Source organism: Coregonus clupeaformis, chromosome 8 (assembly GCF_020615455.1).
Source record: "Coregonus clupeaformis isolate EN_2021a chromosome 8, ASM2061545v1, whole genome shotgun sequence".
Taxonomy (NCBI): Eukaryota; Metazoa; Chordata; class Actinopteri; order Salmoniformes; family Salmonidae; genus Coregonus; species Coregonus clupeaformis.
The window spans coordinates 16,795,584-16,813,879 of NC_059199.1; the positions used below are offsets into that span (position 1 = coordinate 16,795,584).

Below are 18,296 nucleotides of genomic sequence, written 5' to 3' on the forward strand. Positions count from 1 at the left end.
TTGGGGGGGGGGATGTCCCTGTATTGATGTGTAATATTGGTATTATTGTTGTACAAAATAATATTTTAAAAAACACCCACCTGCAGGCTAAAACTATTCTAAACAAATTAAAAGAACCTCTCAGCTGCTCAGTGCACATGTCGGACAAGTGTGTGTGTGTGTGTGTGTGTGTGTGTGTGTGTGTGTGTGTGTGTGTGTGTTCAGCCATCCTAACAGAGGGAGATTCTTAACAGATATAAACACACACATATACAGCACAACCCACAAGTACAGCCGGTTGGCACAGGGACGGCAGCTGTCTCCAGTCAAGAGAAATAGTCCCCATACCAAAGAAGTCCTATAGGAGTCCTGAGATTGCAGTGAATCTGCAGGTAGTTAACCCTTACTGGGTTCGTCTGTCTTATAGGACATTTTTGATAGGGCCATAGGGAACTCAGTGTTAAAAAAACAAATGTTATTCTTCAGAGCGAGGTCAACTTATTGACTTTTTAGATAATTTTGAATTGATTGATTAAACTGCACGGATATGGGTGGTGATGGTAGTAGTGAACAGTGATTAACCCCCATACACATCCATGGCAAACCCAGCATCACAGTTTTAGCAAAGCAAAAACTCTCTCTACAAAGTCTATTTTATGAAGTAATACCAAAGATGGTGGATAAATAAGATAGTTTACTCAGGCCGTTAACCATTTTACAGAAATGGTCAAGGTTCCTGTTTGTGTAAGTGGGAATTTTCCTCTCTCGCGTGAGCATGCTTTTCCCTCGTGAGCTCACAGTTCCTCCATATAGGTTGTGTTCCCTTGCTCAGACGTTGCATGCAGCAACCAATGGTTGCGTGCCACGTCATCGACTGACTGATTGATATAACATAATGATGTGATTAGCTGATACTTTCATTACCTATCCTGGCGTTGTAAGATAAGGTATGCGTCAGCAACGCCTGGGCAGAGGAACGCAGCCAATGTCAGGCATGTTCACGCCAGAAAGGGAACAGCTGGCTCTGGTCTATTTATTGTCCCCCTCTCGCTCGCCCCGACCAACCAGAAAAAATGAGCCAGTGAGATGCCTCGCCCTGGGTCACGCCCTCCGCAGGGGCAATAAGTAGAGTGAGCCTGCCCCGATCAGAAGAAATTAGGGAATGGGGTGTCTCGCTTTCTCTACCATCTCTGGTAATACTCTGTCCAGCCAAGCGACCCCACTAGGCCACCATACACTGTGTCCATTGTCATTCACTAAGTCTCTATGGTTACAGCCATAGCCAGGTGTGGCCAGTTGGGGGCTGCTGATCCGCAGCCAGAGCCACAGAACCCAGCCTAGATCCAAGATGGCAGTGGGCGGCAGCAAGCGTTGTGTACGGCAGACAGGCGCAGAGGGGGATGGGTTGGGGGGAGGAGGCGTGGCGAATACGGCGGTGTAGGAGTCACTAGCGGGGGCGGGGGATCCACATGTGCCAAGCCTCAACACACCAATGACATCACACACTCACTACTGCACACACACGGTCTCAAACATGTACAGTCAATCAGTCACACACAAACAGTAAAGCACAAGCACACAATCTCTCGCTCTAACACACAGACACACATCAGCACGACAGAGAGAGACTGACAGAACAGTCCACTGTAAGTGCTGCATGGCGAGAGACAGGACAATTCAGTGGAAGTCTGGTAGGAGACATCGCGGCAACGGTGAGCAGCGACCCTCGGCTTTGGCAATGTCAACGCAGGTGAGGGGGGGAGCTACGGAGGGGTGGTGGTGATGGCGGTGGGGGGGTTGGTCAAAGCACAGTCAGAGAAAGGGACGGGAACGGTGCTTTGTTTCATTACCTTGGTGGAGTAGATTGAGATCCCACTTCCCATTTGCCTGCGCGACGTTTATTGTCTTCCCCCTCTCACCTCACGCTCTGGTGGTGTGTGAGGAAGGCACGGGACCTATTTCAGTTGAAACGGTCAGTCAGTATGTACAGGGCTTTGGATAGAGAACACAGTGACACATGCATGTCTAGAACAGTAGTAAGTAGAGACAGACAAGTTGTTGGTGTTGTGGTTGGGTAGGAGCTCCCCCGGCCCCAGCCCAACAGATCAAAATGTCACAGATAGAGCCATTCTGTCAGTGTGGCTCTCAGATGCTCTGTATGTGTGTCCACCACTGCTAAACAAGGAATCATCTGATTGGCACAAAGTGATCAGAGGTCATGGAAACTGTTTTCAGACATGAGTGCAAGGTAACAGTAGACCTTGTTGGGGTACCAGTGAGGGGTTATGTCCCAATTATTTCTCCTCTTTCCTGAAGTGTACACTACTTCACTACTTCTCACACATCTAAACGCATTGGATTAGTGGAGGCATGGGCTAGAGGGAGTTTCCATCATATTCCTTATCCCAGTCATTTCCTCTCAAATCAGTGAAGGGAAGTGAACAAGTGCACAATTGGGAAGAAAATAGATGTTATTGGGATACACCCTGGGCCTGTCTGACTGTGCTGTAGGCCTACAGAGATTTTGAGCGAGGCTGGAGCGAGAGAGGCCGACCCCAGACTAGACTTACCCCATCCACCGAGGCAGACTAGGGAGGGGAGCACACACTGACAGACGCTACTCCTCCTTTTCTCTGCCACCCTGGTCCCCAGTCATATGGGTCTGGTCATTACAACAAGGAGAGACAGGAAGGAGGAGTGAAGAATACAAACGAATAAATTAAAACAAGGAGAAATACATCTGAAATGCTCAGGTTCTTTCCCCCCACAGTAGTCAGAAACATTCTTCATTTTAAATGGTGGGCATGTGTAGTACACATATTAAAAAGCATGCCGGTTTAATTGTTTATTTTTAGTTTTAAAAAAAGGCAAAATTCAAACAAATTTAAAAAATAAGGTCAGAAACAAGGCAAGCAACAAGAATAAAAAGACCGTTTTTTTGTGACTGTCGAGATCTCACAGGAGATGCAACCGTGTGTGTGTGTGTGTAGATATATATATATATATATATATATGAGACGGAGAGAGTTTATGCTATATAAAAAACAAAATCACTACAACCACAAGGAGAAAGGACACAGTGGGGTACGGGGTAGTGAGTCGTCTTACAACGGGGTGCAAGGATACGTCGGGGAGAGCGACTGAAAGATACTGCTCCATCTGTCATCATATCGGTGCGAACGTCACCGACCACAAAAAAATTATAATGTCACATTATCTTAACCCTTTACCCTCCACCTCAGATTAAAAAGCCTGCCATAAGAAATAAGCACTTCAAAAAGGAGCTATTCCCTCCACTAAATGCACTTCACACAACGCTTAGGCACAACGTTAAGCTCATCGAAACTCATGATTCTCGAGCTAAAAAGTTGACTTGCTTGTAAATCCACCAAATAATTCATACATGATCTGAGGAGTTATAAATGTACTCTTCATCGACCCTACAACCACTTACAAAAAAACTAAAACAACAAATAATTCAAAAGGCCTCAAAATACACTGATTCATTAAGACTATTAGTATATTACATAATCTTTGTCACTAAAATGTGGCATTCTTCTCCAAACTCCTGACCAGGGTTGGGATCCATTCCATTTCAATTCAGGAAGTAAATTGACTGAATAGAATTCAAATGGAATGGATCACAGCCCTGCAACTGACACCAACTTATATACTGGATGGATAGAAAGCAGACGACTCATATTCTAACCAGCTAATCTCAGTCCTATCTCATCGTCAGAGGTAGGTATAGATAAGCCTGGTGAAACCTGACTGAATCCTCCATTGTTTCAGTGGTGAGCACAGCGTTCAATCTGGTTTAGCCAGGCTAAGGTATAGACAGAGTAAAAAGAGGGCAGAAATGCAGCAGTGTCTTTCAGTGTTCTGGTTGAAGCGGGGTGAGGGAGGGATGAGGCTGGGTAGGTAGAAGGTAGTTCTTAAATAGTAGTGTGGCTGTGATCTGTGCCCTCGAGTCCCCCAGTGTGTGTGTGTGAATTACATTGAAACAACAGAAAGCCAACATCTCTCTCTCTCTCACACACACTTTCACACCACAGTCCCGACGCATGCAAGCCACACAGACCCCTCCAACCCTGGACCTTCACAACAAACCACAGTGCAGTTTCAATTAGACATTCACATAGTTCAAATAAAGCTAGAAATATTACTGTTGAACTAGTGGAGAGATTAGCTAATTCATTGAACACTCGAGAACCATCATATTTTGGCCTTTACACTGTAAATCATCACTCTTGAAGGCAATGAAAATGTATGAGGGTTGTCATCTATTTCTTACACTTCAGAAAGTCATAGAAAGCCCTAAAAAAAAAATGCCAACAGTATGTGGTGGATGAGAGCAACTTTTCCCCTCTTTAACTGCACTGTGTCTGGTATCATAACCATGGTTGGAGCTAGGGTCTTAGTTTTTACTGTAGTCAACGGACAAACACCCAATACCAAACCAACCCCACACATAAAACACTCATTCTCGCACAGATACACATCCAGATATATATACCCCAACACACAGCCACTGAGAGGAAGGAGGGGTACGAGGGTGGTATACAGGTTGTGTGCAGGGGGGGGAACAGAGGAGGTGTGCGAGGGAGGTGTGGACTATCGGAAGGGGGGCTCAGGCGTGTGAAGGGAGAGTTCGGGGGCTCGGCGGAGGACGGCCTCCTTGCGGTTCGGAGGCGGCGGCAGCGGCGGCTCATACACTCTGGGCACTGCCACCATGGCGGAGGCAGCCACCACTGGCCTGAGGGCGGCGTCCAGCGCCGTGACGTGACCGGGCTGGCCGTGGTGGTGGGCGTGGCCCGCCATGGCGTGGGCAGGGATGCCGGCGATGGCGTGGTGGTTGGGAGGCGGGTAGGCGCACTGGAGCTGTTGGAGTTGCTGGTACTGTTGGAGTTGCTGGTATTGCTGGTACTGCTGGTAGTACTCTGCATAGTACCTGGGAGAGAGGTGGGGAGGGGGAAAGGGACAGACAGAGGGAAGGAGAAAAAGGAGGAAAGAGAGGGAGGGAAGGAAGGAGCGATAGAGGGACAGACAGGGGAAGGGAGACAGACAGACAAGAGGGTTTTGGATTATCTACTATATTACAGTCTTTTACACACACAAGGTTTCAAAAAATCTAGTGGGGTACAGAGTCTTTCCGGGGGCGGTAGGTAGGGTAGGTAGCGTACTGTAACTGCTGGAGCTGCTGGTACTGTTGGTGTTGTTGTTGGTAGTACTCAGCATACTGTTGGTACTGCTCTCTAAGATACACACGGGGGAGGGGAACAGATTTTAGATCATGTACCAGTAGGGAACAGGCTTTCAGAAAATGTGCAAGGGGTTGGTTAAATTAAAACAAGCCTCTGATGACAATGAAGGATAACGTATTGAGCAATTCAGCTAAGTGTATGTCCACTACCACTCCTGAAGTGTGAACATCAGAGGGGTCATGTAGTGAAAAAGGAGAGAGTGCAGTACATTGGGGAGGGTCAGAGAGGATTCAATAAGGAGCGAGATGAGTTAAGTGCTCCTAAAACCATTGGGGCGAACCCTAACTTCCACTTTAGTCAAATTTTCACTTAGCCACGCATCGATGTAAATGTGAGACTAAGTGAAAATTCAACTTAAAAGTGGACTTTCGACTTAAAGTGGAAATTAGGATTTGCCTAATTACTGTAACTGCTGGAGCTGATGGTACTGTTGGTGCTGTCGTTGGTAGTACTCAGCATACTGTTGACACTGGTCTCTAAGATACACACGGAGGGAGGGGGACAGAGAGCGTTTTAGATAATCTACTAGCAGGGAATTGTAGTCTTTTCACACAAAAAGAACAGGCTTTCAGAAAATATACAGGGGGTAAAGCCAGTCTGATGGCAATGAAGGATAATGTATTGAGCAATTCCGGTACAGTAAGTATGTCCAATACCACTTCTGAAGTCTGAAAACTGACGAAGATTTGTAGTGAGAGAGGGTAATGTAGTGAGAAAGGAGTGTTTATGGTGTAGGGGGCAGTGCATTGGGGAGGGTCAGAGAGGATTAAATATTCCTACAATCATTGGGGCAAAATTTTCACTCAGTCCTGCACTGATGTCAATGGGACACAAAAATGTGACTTAAAGTGGAAATCTGGATTCGCCCCATAGAGCGTAAAGCCAACTAAATTGTGAATGAGAGTCAAAGAAGGTTTGATAAGGAGAAAGTGCTAGTACCTAGCCATGGGGTCCTCTGCAGCCTCCGCTGCCTCCTCTGCAGCTCGCCCAGCGGGGGTGGGGAGCAGTGGCCGGCGTTGCTTGGGCGCTCTCTGGTACATGAAGGGCTTCATGACGGGGTCGGGCAGCAGGGACCCCGCCGAGCGCCTCAGGGGACTCCGGTCCCTTTCCCCGGACTTCGCTGCTTGTGCCGCCGCCGCATTCTGCTGCTCGGCCAGAACCTGCTGTCCCTGGGCGAAGTAGTGCTGCACCCTCGCCGCCTCAAAAATGGCCGCCGACGGGTCCGCTGACACGCTCATGGCTCCCATCCCCATGTGGCCGTAGGCATGCTGGGCGCCCCCATACAGCGCCGGCGCCAAGGCGTAGGCCTGGTTGATGGCAGCAGCGGCTGTAGGCATCTCTACGCCATGGGCTGCCAGGTAGACGGCCCCTGGGTGGTGGTGGTTGGCCATGGCATGTGCATACACCGGTGTGGAGTAGGCAGCGGCGGACGCTGCGGCTGGGCTGGCAGCGATCTGACTGAGCTGACTGTAGAGGGCGGCGTGGCTGGGGTTCATGGAGCTGGCATACACCTGCGTGGCACCCGCCTGTGTCAACGCTGCCGCCTGATTGGCTGCCTGGACTCCGTAGAGCTGATTGGCCACGTTGGCGCCGTAGACCTGCGTCGCCAGGGCACCGTACACTGCCTGGTTGACGGGGTTGCTGTCCGTCCGCGTGCCGGTGGTGAGGCCCGTCAGCGCCGCGTAGGTGGGGTCAAAGGTCGAGGTGTTGTAGACAGAGTTGTGGACACTCTGCTGGACCTGGAGGGGGAGGCCGGCTGCGGCAGCGGCGGCTGCAGCTAACACGGCTGCCTGGCTCTGGTACTGTTCCAGAGAGGACTTCCCTACAGGGCACTCCCCAGCGTAGTGGCCCTGCTTCCCACAGCTCACACAGGGGATCTTCCCTGTGGGGGTTTGCTTGGAGGGCTGTACCTGTAAGGATAATGAGACAGGACACAATCATGTTAGCTTCAGGGACATCTTTACTAAGAGACAACAAGACATAGAACACAGAGTATTATGGGTACTGTAGTACATCATTCTACAGCCTTCAGGAACATCTTTACTGAGATAAAACCAGATATACAAAGCAGAGCATTATGGGTACTGTAGTACACATAGAAATACAGTCACTAGAACAGGCATAACACCTCAGACCACAGCAATTTGGCCGCACCCTCACAGGTCCACTCAAAATGGCCACCGGTCCACCCATCAATCCCTTTCCCCATTCTATTTCTATGTCAGGGTGTCGCGCTACAGCACCTTGGAGAGCTCCACAGAGAGCGGGCGTCCCTTGAAGGAGGTGCCGTGGAGGGCCTCGATGGCCTGTAGAGCCTCCTCCTTGTTCTCCATGTGCACGAAGGCGTAGCCTGCAGAAGAGGAGAGCCTGGCTGTCATTGAGCGCAGGGACACCAGTTAGAATCACACCGGGCATGCCACACACACACCTTAACGCTCTATACACACACTTTCCTTACTGCTCTATACAATTGTACACAGACCTTACCTGACTGTTATTCAAGTTGCATAATGAAGAAGCCCTAAACAGCTAAGCATACATTGGACCTTAACTAGCTATCAATGGTATGCAGTGCTTGAAGTGCACTGAAATAGGTGCCGGTACTCATTTTGGTTGCTGGAACTCTTTATATTTCGATGCTAGTACACATATTACAGCCAATATTCTATAAGAGGTACAGTAGAACATTTGAGGCGCTAGTACTTCATACCGGACAGCACTGACCGGCCCACTTCAAGCACTGGTGGAACATAATGTACTGCACAATCTCCGTTCTGAGTACCCCTCCATGAGAAGGGGCGTGGCTCACCTTTGACCTTGTCGCACTCCAGTACTTTGCCAAAGGTCTGGAAGAGCTCTTGGAGATCCTCAGTGGTGCACATGCCCGACAGGTTGCCCACGAACACCTTGGTGGAGTGGAGCGGTCTGCCCCGGGACTCCTCCACCACCAGGTTCCTCCCCCGGAACTCCCTGCCGTTCAGCTCACTGATGGCCCGCTCTGCAGCCCCCTCGCCCTGGGAGTAGATTACATTGCATTACAAAATGTTAATTAAATAATAGGATAATTTTACATTTGAATATTACAGTGCTATGAAAAAGTATTTGCCCCCTTTCTAATTTTCTCTACTTTTTGCATATTTGTGATACTGAATGTTATCAGATCTTCAACCAAAACCTAATATTAGATAAAGGAAACATAAGTGAACAAATAACACAACAATTACATATTTATTTCATAAACAAAGTTATGCAACACCCAATTCCCCTGTGTGAAAAAGTAATTGCCCCCTTACACTCAATAACTGGTTGTGCCACCTTTAGCTGCAATGACTCCAACCAAATGCTTCCTGTAGTTGTTGATCAGTCTCTCACGTCGCTGTGGAGGAATTTTGGCCCACTCTTCCATGCAGAACTGCTTTAACTCAGTGACGTGTGGGTTTTCAAGCATGAACTGCTCGTTTCAAGTCCTGCCACAACATCTCAATTGGGATTAGGTCTGGACTTTGACTAGGCCATTCCAAAACCAGCTGCGCTTCAGCTCACAGACGGATGGTCTGACATTCTCCTCTAGAATTCTCTGATACAGAGCAGAATTCATGGTTCCTTCTATTAAGGAAAGTCGTCCAGGTCCTGAGGCAGCAAAGCATCCCCAAACCATCACACCACCACGCTTGACCTTTGGTATGATATTCTTACTGTGGAATGCAGAGGTTGGTTTTTGCCAGGCATTACTGGAACCATGTCGTCCAAAAAGTTATACTTTTGAATCATCTGTCCATAGAACGTTCTTCCAAGAGTCTTGATGATCATCCAGGTGCTTTTTGGCAAACTTGAGTCAACTTTTTGGACGAGATGGGTCCCATTATGCCTGGCGAAAACCAAACACTGCATTCCACAGTAAGAACATCATACCAAAGGTCAAGCATGGTGGTGGTGGTGTGATGGTTTGGGGATGCTTTGCTGCCTCAGGACCTGGACGACTTGCCTTAATAGAAGGAACCATGAATTCTGCTCTGTATCAGAGAATTCTAGAGGAGAATGTCAGACCATCCATCTGTGAGCTGAAGCTGAAGCGCAGCTGGGTCATGCAGCAAGACAATGATCCAAAACACACAATCAAGCCTACATGAAAATAGCTAAAAAGCAACTAATTGGAAGTTTTGGAATGGCCTAGTCAAAGTCCAGACCTAATCCCAATTGAGATGTTGTGGCAGGACTTGAAACGAGCAGTTCATGCTTGAAAACCCACACGTCACTGAGTTAAAGCAGTTCTGCATGGAAGAGTGGGCCAAAATTCCTCCACAGCGACGTGAGAGACTGATCAACAACTACAGGAAGGATTTGGTTGGAGTCATTGCAGCTAAAGGTGGCACAACCAGTTATTGAGTGTAAGAGGCCAATTACTTTTTCACACAGGAGAAATTGGGCATTGCATAACGTTTATGAAATAAATATGTAATTGTTGTGTTATTTGTTCACTTATGTTCCCTTTATCTAATATTAGGTTTTGGTTGAAGATCTGATAACATTCAGTATCACAAATATGCAAAAAGTAGAGAAAATTAGTAAGGGGGCAAATACTTTTTCATAGCACTGTACATTAGAAAACATTAATGTGAGAAACACTCAATAAGGAAATGAATGTTGTACCATATGGAGTCAATGTAACCTACGTACACACAAAGTAACAGCCAACATAATAACAACAACAAGAGAACTAATGTAAAGCATACTGTGTCCATAATAAGTACAGTGGGGGAAAAAAGTATTTAGTCAGCCACCAATTGTGCAAGTTCTCCCACTTAAAAAGATGAGAGAGGCCTGTAATTTTCATCATAGGTACACGTCAACTATGACAGACAAATTGAGAAAAAAGAATCCAGAAAATCACATTGTAGGATTTTTAATGAATTTATTGGAAAATAAGTATTTGGTCACCTACAAACAAGCAAGATTTCTGGCTCTCACAGACCTGTAACTTCTTCTTTAAGAGGCTCCTCTGTCCTCCACTCGTTACCTGTATTAATGGCACCTGTTTGAACTTGTTATCAGTATAAAAGACACCTGTCCACAACCTCAAACAGTCACACTCCAAACTCCACTATGGCCAAGACCAAAGAGCTGTCAAAGGACACCAGAAACAAAATTGTAGACCTGCACCAGGCTGGGAAGACTGAATCTGCAATAGGTAAGCAGCTTGGTTTGAAGAAATCAACTGTGGGAGCAATTATTAGGAAATGGAAGACATACAAGACCACTGATAATCTCCCTCGATCTGGGGCTCCACGCAAGATCTCACCCCGTGGGGTCAAAATGATCACAAGAACGGTGAGCAAAAATCCCAGAACCACACGGGGGGACCTAGTGAATGACCTGCAGAGAGCTGGGACCAAAGTAACAAAGCCTACCATCAGTAACACACTACGCCGCCAGGGACTCAAATCCTGCAGTGCGAGACGTGTCCCCCTGCTTAAGCCAGTACATGTCCAGGCCCGTCTGAAGTTTGCTAGAGTGCATTTGGATGATCCAGAAGAGGATTGGGAGAATGTCATATGGTCAGACGAAACCAAAATAGAACTTCTTGGTAAAAACTCAACTCGTCGTGTTTGGAGGACAAAGAATGCTGAGTTGCATCCAAAGAACACGATACCTACTGTGAAGCATGGGGGTGGAAACATCATGCTTTGGGGCTGTTTTTCTGCAAAGGGACCAGGACAACTGATCCGTGTAAAGGAAAGAATGAATGGGGCCATGTATCGTGAGATTTTGAGTGAAAACCTCCTTCCATCAGCAAGGGCATTGAAGATGAAACGTGGCTGGGTCTTTCAGCATGACAATGATCCCAAACACACCGCCCGGGCAACGAAGGAGTGGCTTCGTAAGAAGCATTTCAAGGTCCTGGAGTGGCCTAGATCTCAACCCCATAGAACATCTTTGGAGGGAGTTGAAAGTCCGTGTTGCCCAACGACAGCCCCAAAACATCACTGCTCTAGAGGAGATCTGCATGGAGGAATGGGCCAAAATACCAGCAACAGTGTGTGAAAACCTTGTGAAGACTTACAGAAAACGTTTGACCTGTGTCATTGCCAACAAAGGGTATATAACAAAGTATTGAGTAACTTTTGTTATTGACCAAATACTTATTTTCCACCATAATTTGCAAATAAATTCATTAAAAATCCTACAATGTGATTTTCTGGATTTATTTTTCTCATTTTGTCTGTCATAGTTGACGTGTACCTATGATGAAAATTACAGGCCTCTCATCTTTTTAAGTAGGAGAATTTGCACAATTGGTGGCTGACTAAATACTGTTTTCCCCCCACTGTATATAGGTTATAGGTTGAGAGCTTTTGTGAAAGAGCACAGTTAGAAAAATATGGCATATAGAAGCAAACCGGATGGACATCATGAAAATGATCGGAGGAAGTTCAGGAGTAAAAACAAACAAAATATAATTATTGTAGAATTTGACTGTGTCCATAAAATGTATATAGTATGTATGGGCCGGAAGTAGAGGCCTAAGCGTTGTTGTTCACTAGTTTACTTCAATTGGGGAAGGGGTGGTGGGGTTGGAAAGTAATGAAGGGAAATATAATTTAAAAAAGGATATGTGTGTGTGTATGGATGTATGTATGTGTATATGTATGTATATATATATATATATATATATGTGTGTGTGTGTATGTATATATATATATGCGAGAGAAAAAAAACATATGGGGGATTGGAAGTGATGCAGACAATTACATTGATGGAAGTTACAATCTATCTGAAATATTAAAGCTGATCTACCCCCTAAAAAAATTTAAAAAAATAAACCAACATACAGTTCTGGAGTGCCCTCCCCGTCATGGATTTAAAAGCATAGGATTGGTTGCTGTACATTTTGCCTAGACGAAGTTTAGACCATTGTTAAAGCCATGAAGAACAGTATGCAACTAAATGTACACTTCAGGAGAAGTGTAGAGAATTGGGAAACAGACCTTAGTCCTCCCTATGGGATATCTATATCCTACCTGTAGGTGTACAAAGGCAAACTGTCGGAGAACGCTGCAGCTGACCACCTCGCCATACGACTCAAAGATGGCCGACAGCTCCTCCTGGGTGGTGTCCAGAGCCAGGTTGCCCACGAAGAGCTTCACCGTGTTGCTCTTGTCCATTGTGGCGCTGGGGGTGACACACACAGATGCAGGCAGACGCAGACAGACGGATACAGGCACACACACACAGACAGATGCACACACACGTGGGACACAAGGGTGAAAGAGAGCAGACAAGTGAACATACTGAAGACAACTTTCCTGAACTTCAGCTTGTTGCACTTGTCCATGGCGGTCGCTGGAGAAAACAAATTGCAACCATTCAGAGGGAGAAAGCCAGAGATGAGTAAACAAATGAAACCACAGGAGAAGAGGGGCAGGAAATGTGTGTCAAGAAGAGATTTGACCACCATGCACAATAACTACAAAGGCATGAATGTCAGATTGAAGACACCATATCCAGTTAAAATATGTAATTCTATGGAAGACACCATAGAAACGTGGTTATGTAGCCTATTCTATTCTCAAGCAACAAGTTGACCTCTGACCTTACTTCCTACTGGCCAAGAAGCACTAAACTACCTTACAGGGTTGTCATCAACAGTTTAGGCGGGCCAGTTGCTATGCTAGTTGTAGATCAAATCAAATCAATTTTTATTGGTCACATACACATTTTTTGCAGATGTTATTGCGGGTGTAGCGAAATGCTTGTGTTTCTAGCTCCAACAGTGCAGTAGCATCTAACAATTCACAACAATACACACAAATCTAAAAGTAAAAGAATGGAATTAAGAAATATATAAATATTTGGACGAGCAATGTCGGGGTGGCATTGACTAAAATACAGTAGAACACAGTATATAAATATGAAAACAGTAGGTAAACATTATTAAAGTGATCGAAGAGCAAAAAAAATAAAGAACTTGACACCACCAGAGTGACGTTTCTGTTTTCTGTGCATACCAAACACAATGCTATACATAGTAGCCTATGCGCTGAGATCATCTATATTTACAGTAGTTTAAAAAGTTCAGACGAGGCACACCCGGTATAGAAAACATTTTTTTTCTGATGACGCAGCACGAGAAAGTAAAAAATGTTTTGCTAGAAAGATTGGGGATCTCCCGATCTACCACGATACAGAAATTTAACAAAAATGTGGTGCGGGTTTACATGATTTCGCAAGTCGCAGTTAAGACTGAGCAAGCAATTATAGGCGTATGTTTTCTTTAAAATGAGTAGCCTGATACGGAGGATACTTAGGTTTTGCTTGGTGGGACTGAAACTGAACAAACCTAAAGGCGAAAATGTGATCAAACGATTTCGATGCAATTTTTTTATCAACCTAATCTACACAATTACACAAACAATACGCAAATTGTATCGAGTGAATGGTGTTGGATTGGAAACATTACCGATTTTACAGTTAAAACGTTACAATAACAGCATTTTTCAGCACTGGAATGGACATTCCCCGAGAGCGAAAAATTTATTCAATGGTACGACAACCCGCTTTCATATTTGGTGTCGTTGGTTGTTCCGCTCTCGGCGGATAAAACCTCATATTTCTACTTATCGTCGTTTGGTGTATTTTTCTTCGTTAGTAAAGAAATCAAATGAAAGAGATGGACAGACATCTACCATCTTACTTACCTAAGCAGTGCCGTGTTTCAAAATGGTAGCGCCTGCTTCCGTTTTTTAGAATGACGCGCATTCCTCACCAATGAGAAAGTCAGGGAGGCTCGGGTCTGCCGCACTAGAATGCTCATTCTTCACAACATTTGAACAGATATAGGCTATTCAAAAAGTGGCTTTATAACATGTTTCGACTGAGCAAAAGTCAGTCATTTATCAATTCATATACAGGTTTCATTCAGTCCAAAGGGCAACTGGTGCCTTTTATTGCAAGCTCACTGAGAAAAAGTTACAAAGAAAAATAATCTCTGGTTACAAAGATTTGGATAAAATCATCGTGATTTAAGTCATACCACATTTGGGAGGAAAACCACAATCTCACGTAACACATTTGGAGGGACTGATATTTACACAGTAGATCACATTGTAATCAAACATAGAATGACAACATTGACTGATTGATAAACATTAACTATTAAACAACAGAATAGTCAGCATGGGATAATTCTGTCTTGAAACAAGAATATTGTTTATATGTGAGACTATTCAGTGTCCAGGAACACACATCCTATTCCTGTTGTGTTTCTTCAGTCTGTCATGATAGGTTCCGGTCTCGGAAGAATTCAATATGGCATCTCAATAAAAAGGAAGATGACTGCTGAACAGACAATTATTTGATATCTCCTCCTCGGTCACCTACTTAACCTCTCTCCCACTCTTAGTGCAGTTTCAGTCTGTGTGCGACATCATAAGCAACAGCCAGTGAGGTTCACCATTCCGGGTCATATTCACTGATCACTAAACAGAACACACGGACGGATAACCTGGACTTTTGTTGCAAAACCTTTTGCTACATTGTGCACTAATGAATATGACCCAGGTGTCTGGCATTACAGGTGAACGGCAGGTGTCTCTGTGGTGGTTTTGCTGCGGCCCGTTCCAGCCAGCGGTCGGTCCCTCTCCTCCCACAGTGTCACCCCGTCACACTCACAGATCTGCTTGGCGTTCTGGAACAGGCCAGCGGAGCGAGCGATGATCCCACAGGCCAGTCTGTACCCAATGAGCACAGAGCAATAGATACACATACATAGACAGGGCCAGCACCTGCAAAGTCCAGACAATGAAGGTAACATGACACGAGTCACACGGGAATATACACAGAATACTATCACTAAGAGACATTCCAAGAACCTATATAATTGTATTTTAAAATGGTCAAATACAATTAATTAACTCCTTCAACTCTGACTTACAGTCAGTCCACCCAAATGCTATCCTCATCTCTCCTCTACCATGAGCTCAATATTCCCCAGATCACCTACATGCTGGAAGAAACACATTTACATGGATATCACAACCATGAATAGCATTTGACCAGTTAGAAAAGGTGAAAGGCAACAAAAAAAGTAAACCAATATCTGTCTAATCAATATCAGTCAATACCAATCCAATCATATCTTTGAGACAGTAAAAAGTTACTTCCTGAGAGCAGAACATCTCAGAAAGTACCCCAGTTTCACAAGGTACTGAAGCAGGACTATACAGTGAAGGCAAGGAAACTGTACTGTCTGGGTCCTGTGGGGCGCCATGTTGTCTCCCATAGGGGTTATAGTGTTCTCCACAGCTGTACAAACATACACGGAGAGAGAAACATGAGTCATCCGCTCCCATGATCCTCTGGGGCAAGCAGGTGCAACTGTGACCTCATCATGAGCTGCCTTGATGCAATCATAAAGTGACAGATCTATTCAAGGGTTCCTTTAATTGACTTTGAGGAAACTCTGAAGGCTGTAAAAAAAATTGGGGCCAAAACAATGCATACAGTATAATATACTATGAAAAATATAATATTAAAAAATCCTCAAATAATGCATATAACTGGCATTTTGGTGCTAATATAACATTTGTGTGTGCTTCACACACACACACAGGTTACCTTTGGCAGTCCTGTGTGAGGTCTCCTAGCGTGTGGACGTGGAGGCCATGGGCACCAGGTTCCAGACCATCAATGATCCCGTCGATCAGACAGCGCTCCTCAGACAGCTGCAGGAACCGCACCACCCCATGAACCGCTACCACCCATCATGGCTACCGCTGCACCCAGGTCTGATACACACAGACACACACACACACATAAAGACTACACACACATATAGTAGAATACACAAATACAGAGCACATATGCTGCCCCATACACCTGTGATGTAGGCCTACTAATAACTTAAATATTGGACATTAGTCTGTCAATGTATTCAGGCATTCTGAAGTCACCAAGTAGTTCATACACCCTCAGGATGCTGGCTCCCTCCTTAGGCAGTGGACACATTGGGATTTTGTGTTGGAGTATTTCGGATAGAGGCAATGCTTTTTTTAATGGGAGTCATCCATTGAGGGGTGAATGACAACAGAGATGACTGTCCGACAGAAAACACATAAATTGTCTGTTTTTTGAAGTATGCAACAAAAAGTGTTGTACTTTTTTTTCGGGCAATGAATGCAAGTCATATACAATTTCATCCGTGTTCATGCGTCCGAAAGTATGGCCGCAGCCTTACCCTGCCCTGCATCCAGTGCTCTCTATGAGATCCTGCACCTCATGGGATGTCAGAGCTGCTTCCACCAGAACCTCTTCCTTCCCCACGTCTATCCTCACCGACCACACTCCTAAAAAGGAGAGAGAAAGAAGGGGTGAGGAACACAAAACAGAGACAGCGAAAAGCAATGAGCAGGAGAAAACACAGAGATGAGGAATAAAGGGGGAAGAAAAGAGAGATTACTGCTGCCCTGTGACCGGCTATGCTTTAGATGGCTTGGAATGCATGGAGGGGCCCTGTGGTTTTGTTCCAGTGTTAAGTATTTGACCAAAAGCAAGAGCAGCCCCTGTATTGCCAACTAAATTGCAATGTACTGCACTATGATGTAACAGTAATAGCTAAGTAAATAATAACAACATTCATAATTTGTTCTACTGTATTACGATTGGTATGAAGCCTAGGGGCAATACCCCTAGTTAACATTGAGTTGTGCACACTGTAGCAGAAGTGTAGTTAGTAGCCTACTACAATAATAACTTATTTGAGTAGTGGAATGGACAGGTAAAAATGTACCTGCCTGGTTTTCCTTCCAGTGCAGCTTGGACTTTCTCTGCACAACTGTCACTGCAAACTCCAGCTGTACAGAACAGGTAAATAAGATACAGTACGCAGTGAACAAGATCCTCAAAGTACAGTACAGTCTGTATTGCTAGATCTCTAAATGTAAATTAAGCTTTGATATAGCAAGCTACTTTAGTTTCCCACCAATGCTGCGTTCAATATCAATTATTGATGATAGCTAAAGCTGGCCTACCAGGCACGATTTATGAAGACACATGACTGACAGCTAGCTATTTCAGACAGTCCTGTTATTAATTTGTATAAGCGGTCTTGACTCCTACATATACAGTCATTGAGTTTTAGGGCTATTCAATAAGCAATTGTTTACATTCAGTAGCCTACTGACACTCAGGAGCGCAAAATTAACAATTTGTCGTTTGAAGAAAGCATATTTACATCAAATTGTTCAAACCTTCGTAGTTCTGTCTGTGTCCATTTTTGTGCTGTACGCAGTTGTCTGACCTATGATAACAGAATTCAATAGAAAACGTCCTACTTTCCTCCAAACACAAAACGGGAGAAGGGCGCTGACATCTTTATGAGGTCGGTAAACGGTATATTGACGGTCACCGCCACCTAGTGTCAATTGACAATCACTGCGTAGATTTGGTGTTCACTTTTTACTAAAGAATGTGACAAGACAAGTAAATGTAAAATGATGGGGCAGTGGACTGAGAATAGGGTTGTGTCCCAAATAGCACCCTATTCCCTACATACTGTAAAAATAGTGCAATATATAGCTAAAAAGTATATCCGGCATTGGCGGTCAGTGTCGTTTAAGATGAGGGAGAACAATTGTTTTTAATGAGCATGGCCTTATTTCTATTACAGCATATTGGATGACTGTTATAAATATTCCATTCATCCAGTTCAATGTAACAGCGATAGGTTTAGGCTACTAAATGATACTCGAATTTTCCCTTACCCATCATGAGGTTGCTACAACCTATGAATTAAAGTTTACAATGTAGGTGCACACCGGTGGAGAGACAGAGACACATGGACAAACAGTGACATTCAACACCGCCTGATATTTACATTTTAGTCATTTAGCAGACGCACTTATCCAGAGCGACTTACAGTTAGTGAGTGCATTCATTATTTTTTTCATACTGGCCCCCGTGGGAATCAAACCCACAACCCTGGCGTTGCAAACGCCATGCTCTACCAACTGAGCTACATCCCTGCCGGCCATTCCCTCCCCTACCCTGGATGACGCT

General features: G+C 45.0%; 2 protein-coding genes across 8 annotated transcripts; both read right to left on the reverse strand.

Moving 5' to 3' along the window:
* Positions 1-2,811: 2,811 nt before the first annotated feature.
* LOC121571211 (RNA-binding protein 4) lies at positions 2,812-14,017 on the reverse strand. Of its 7 annotated transcripts, XM_045221834.1 has the most exons (8): positions 13,940-14,017; positions 12,263-12,413; positions 8,053-8,257; positions 7,487-7,614; positions 6,183-7,153; positions 5,648-5,719; positions 5,163-5,234; positions 2,812-4,930 (listed from the first exon to the last, which is right to left on the reverse strand). In XM_045221834.1, the coding sequence occupies exons 2-8, from the start codon at positions 12,404-12,406 to the stop codon at positions 4,594-4,596; spliced, it is 1,929 nt and encodes a 642-aa protein (XP_045077769.1). In that variant the 5' UTR covers positions 12,407-12,413; positions 13,940-14,017; the 3' UTR covers positions 2,812-4,593. The 7 variants fall into 7 exon arrangements, with proteins under 7 accessions (XP_045077769.1, XP_045077770.1, XP_045077768.1 ...); XM_045221835.1 differs by lacking the exon at positions 13,940-14,017 and having other exon boundaries at positions 7,487-7,593; positions 12,263-12,514; XM_045221833.1 differs by lacking the exon at positions 13,940-14,017 and having other exon boundaries at positions 12,263-12,514.
* A 141-nt stretch (positions 14,018-14,158) lies between these two features.
* LOC121571212 lies at positions 14,159-17,621 on the reverse strand. The gene is made up of 5 exons (XM_045221840.1): positions 17,489-17,621; positions 17,029-17,092; positions 16,477-16,585; positions 15,487-16,027; positions 14,159-15,246 (listed from the first exon to the last, which is right to left on the reverse strand). Exons 1-4 carry the CDS (start codon positions 17,510-17,512, stop codon positions 15,994-15,996), a joined length of 231 nt encoding a protein of 76 aa, XP_045077775.1. The 5' UTR covers positions 17,513-17,621; the 3' UTR covers positions 14,159-15,246; positions 15,487-15,993.
* Between the last annotated feature and the right edge of the window lie 675 nt (positions 17,622-18,296).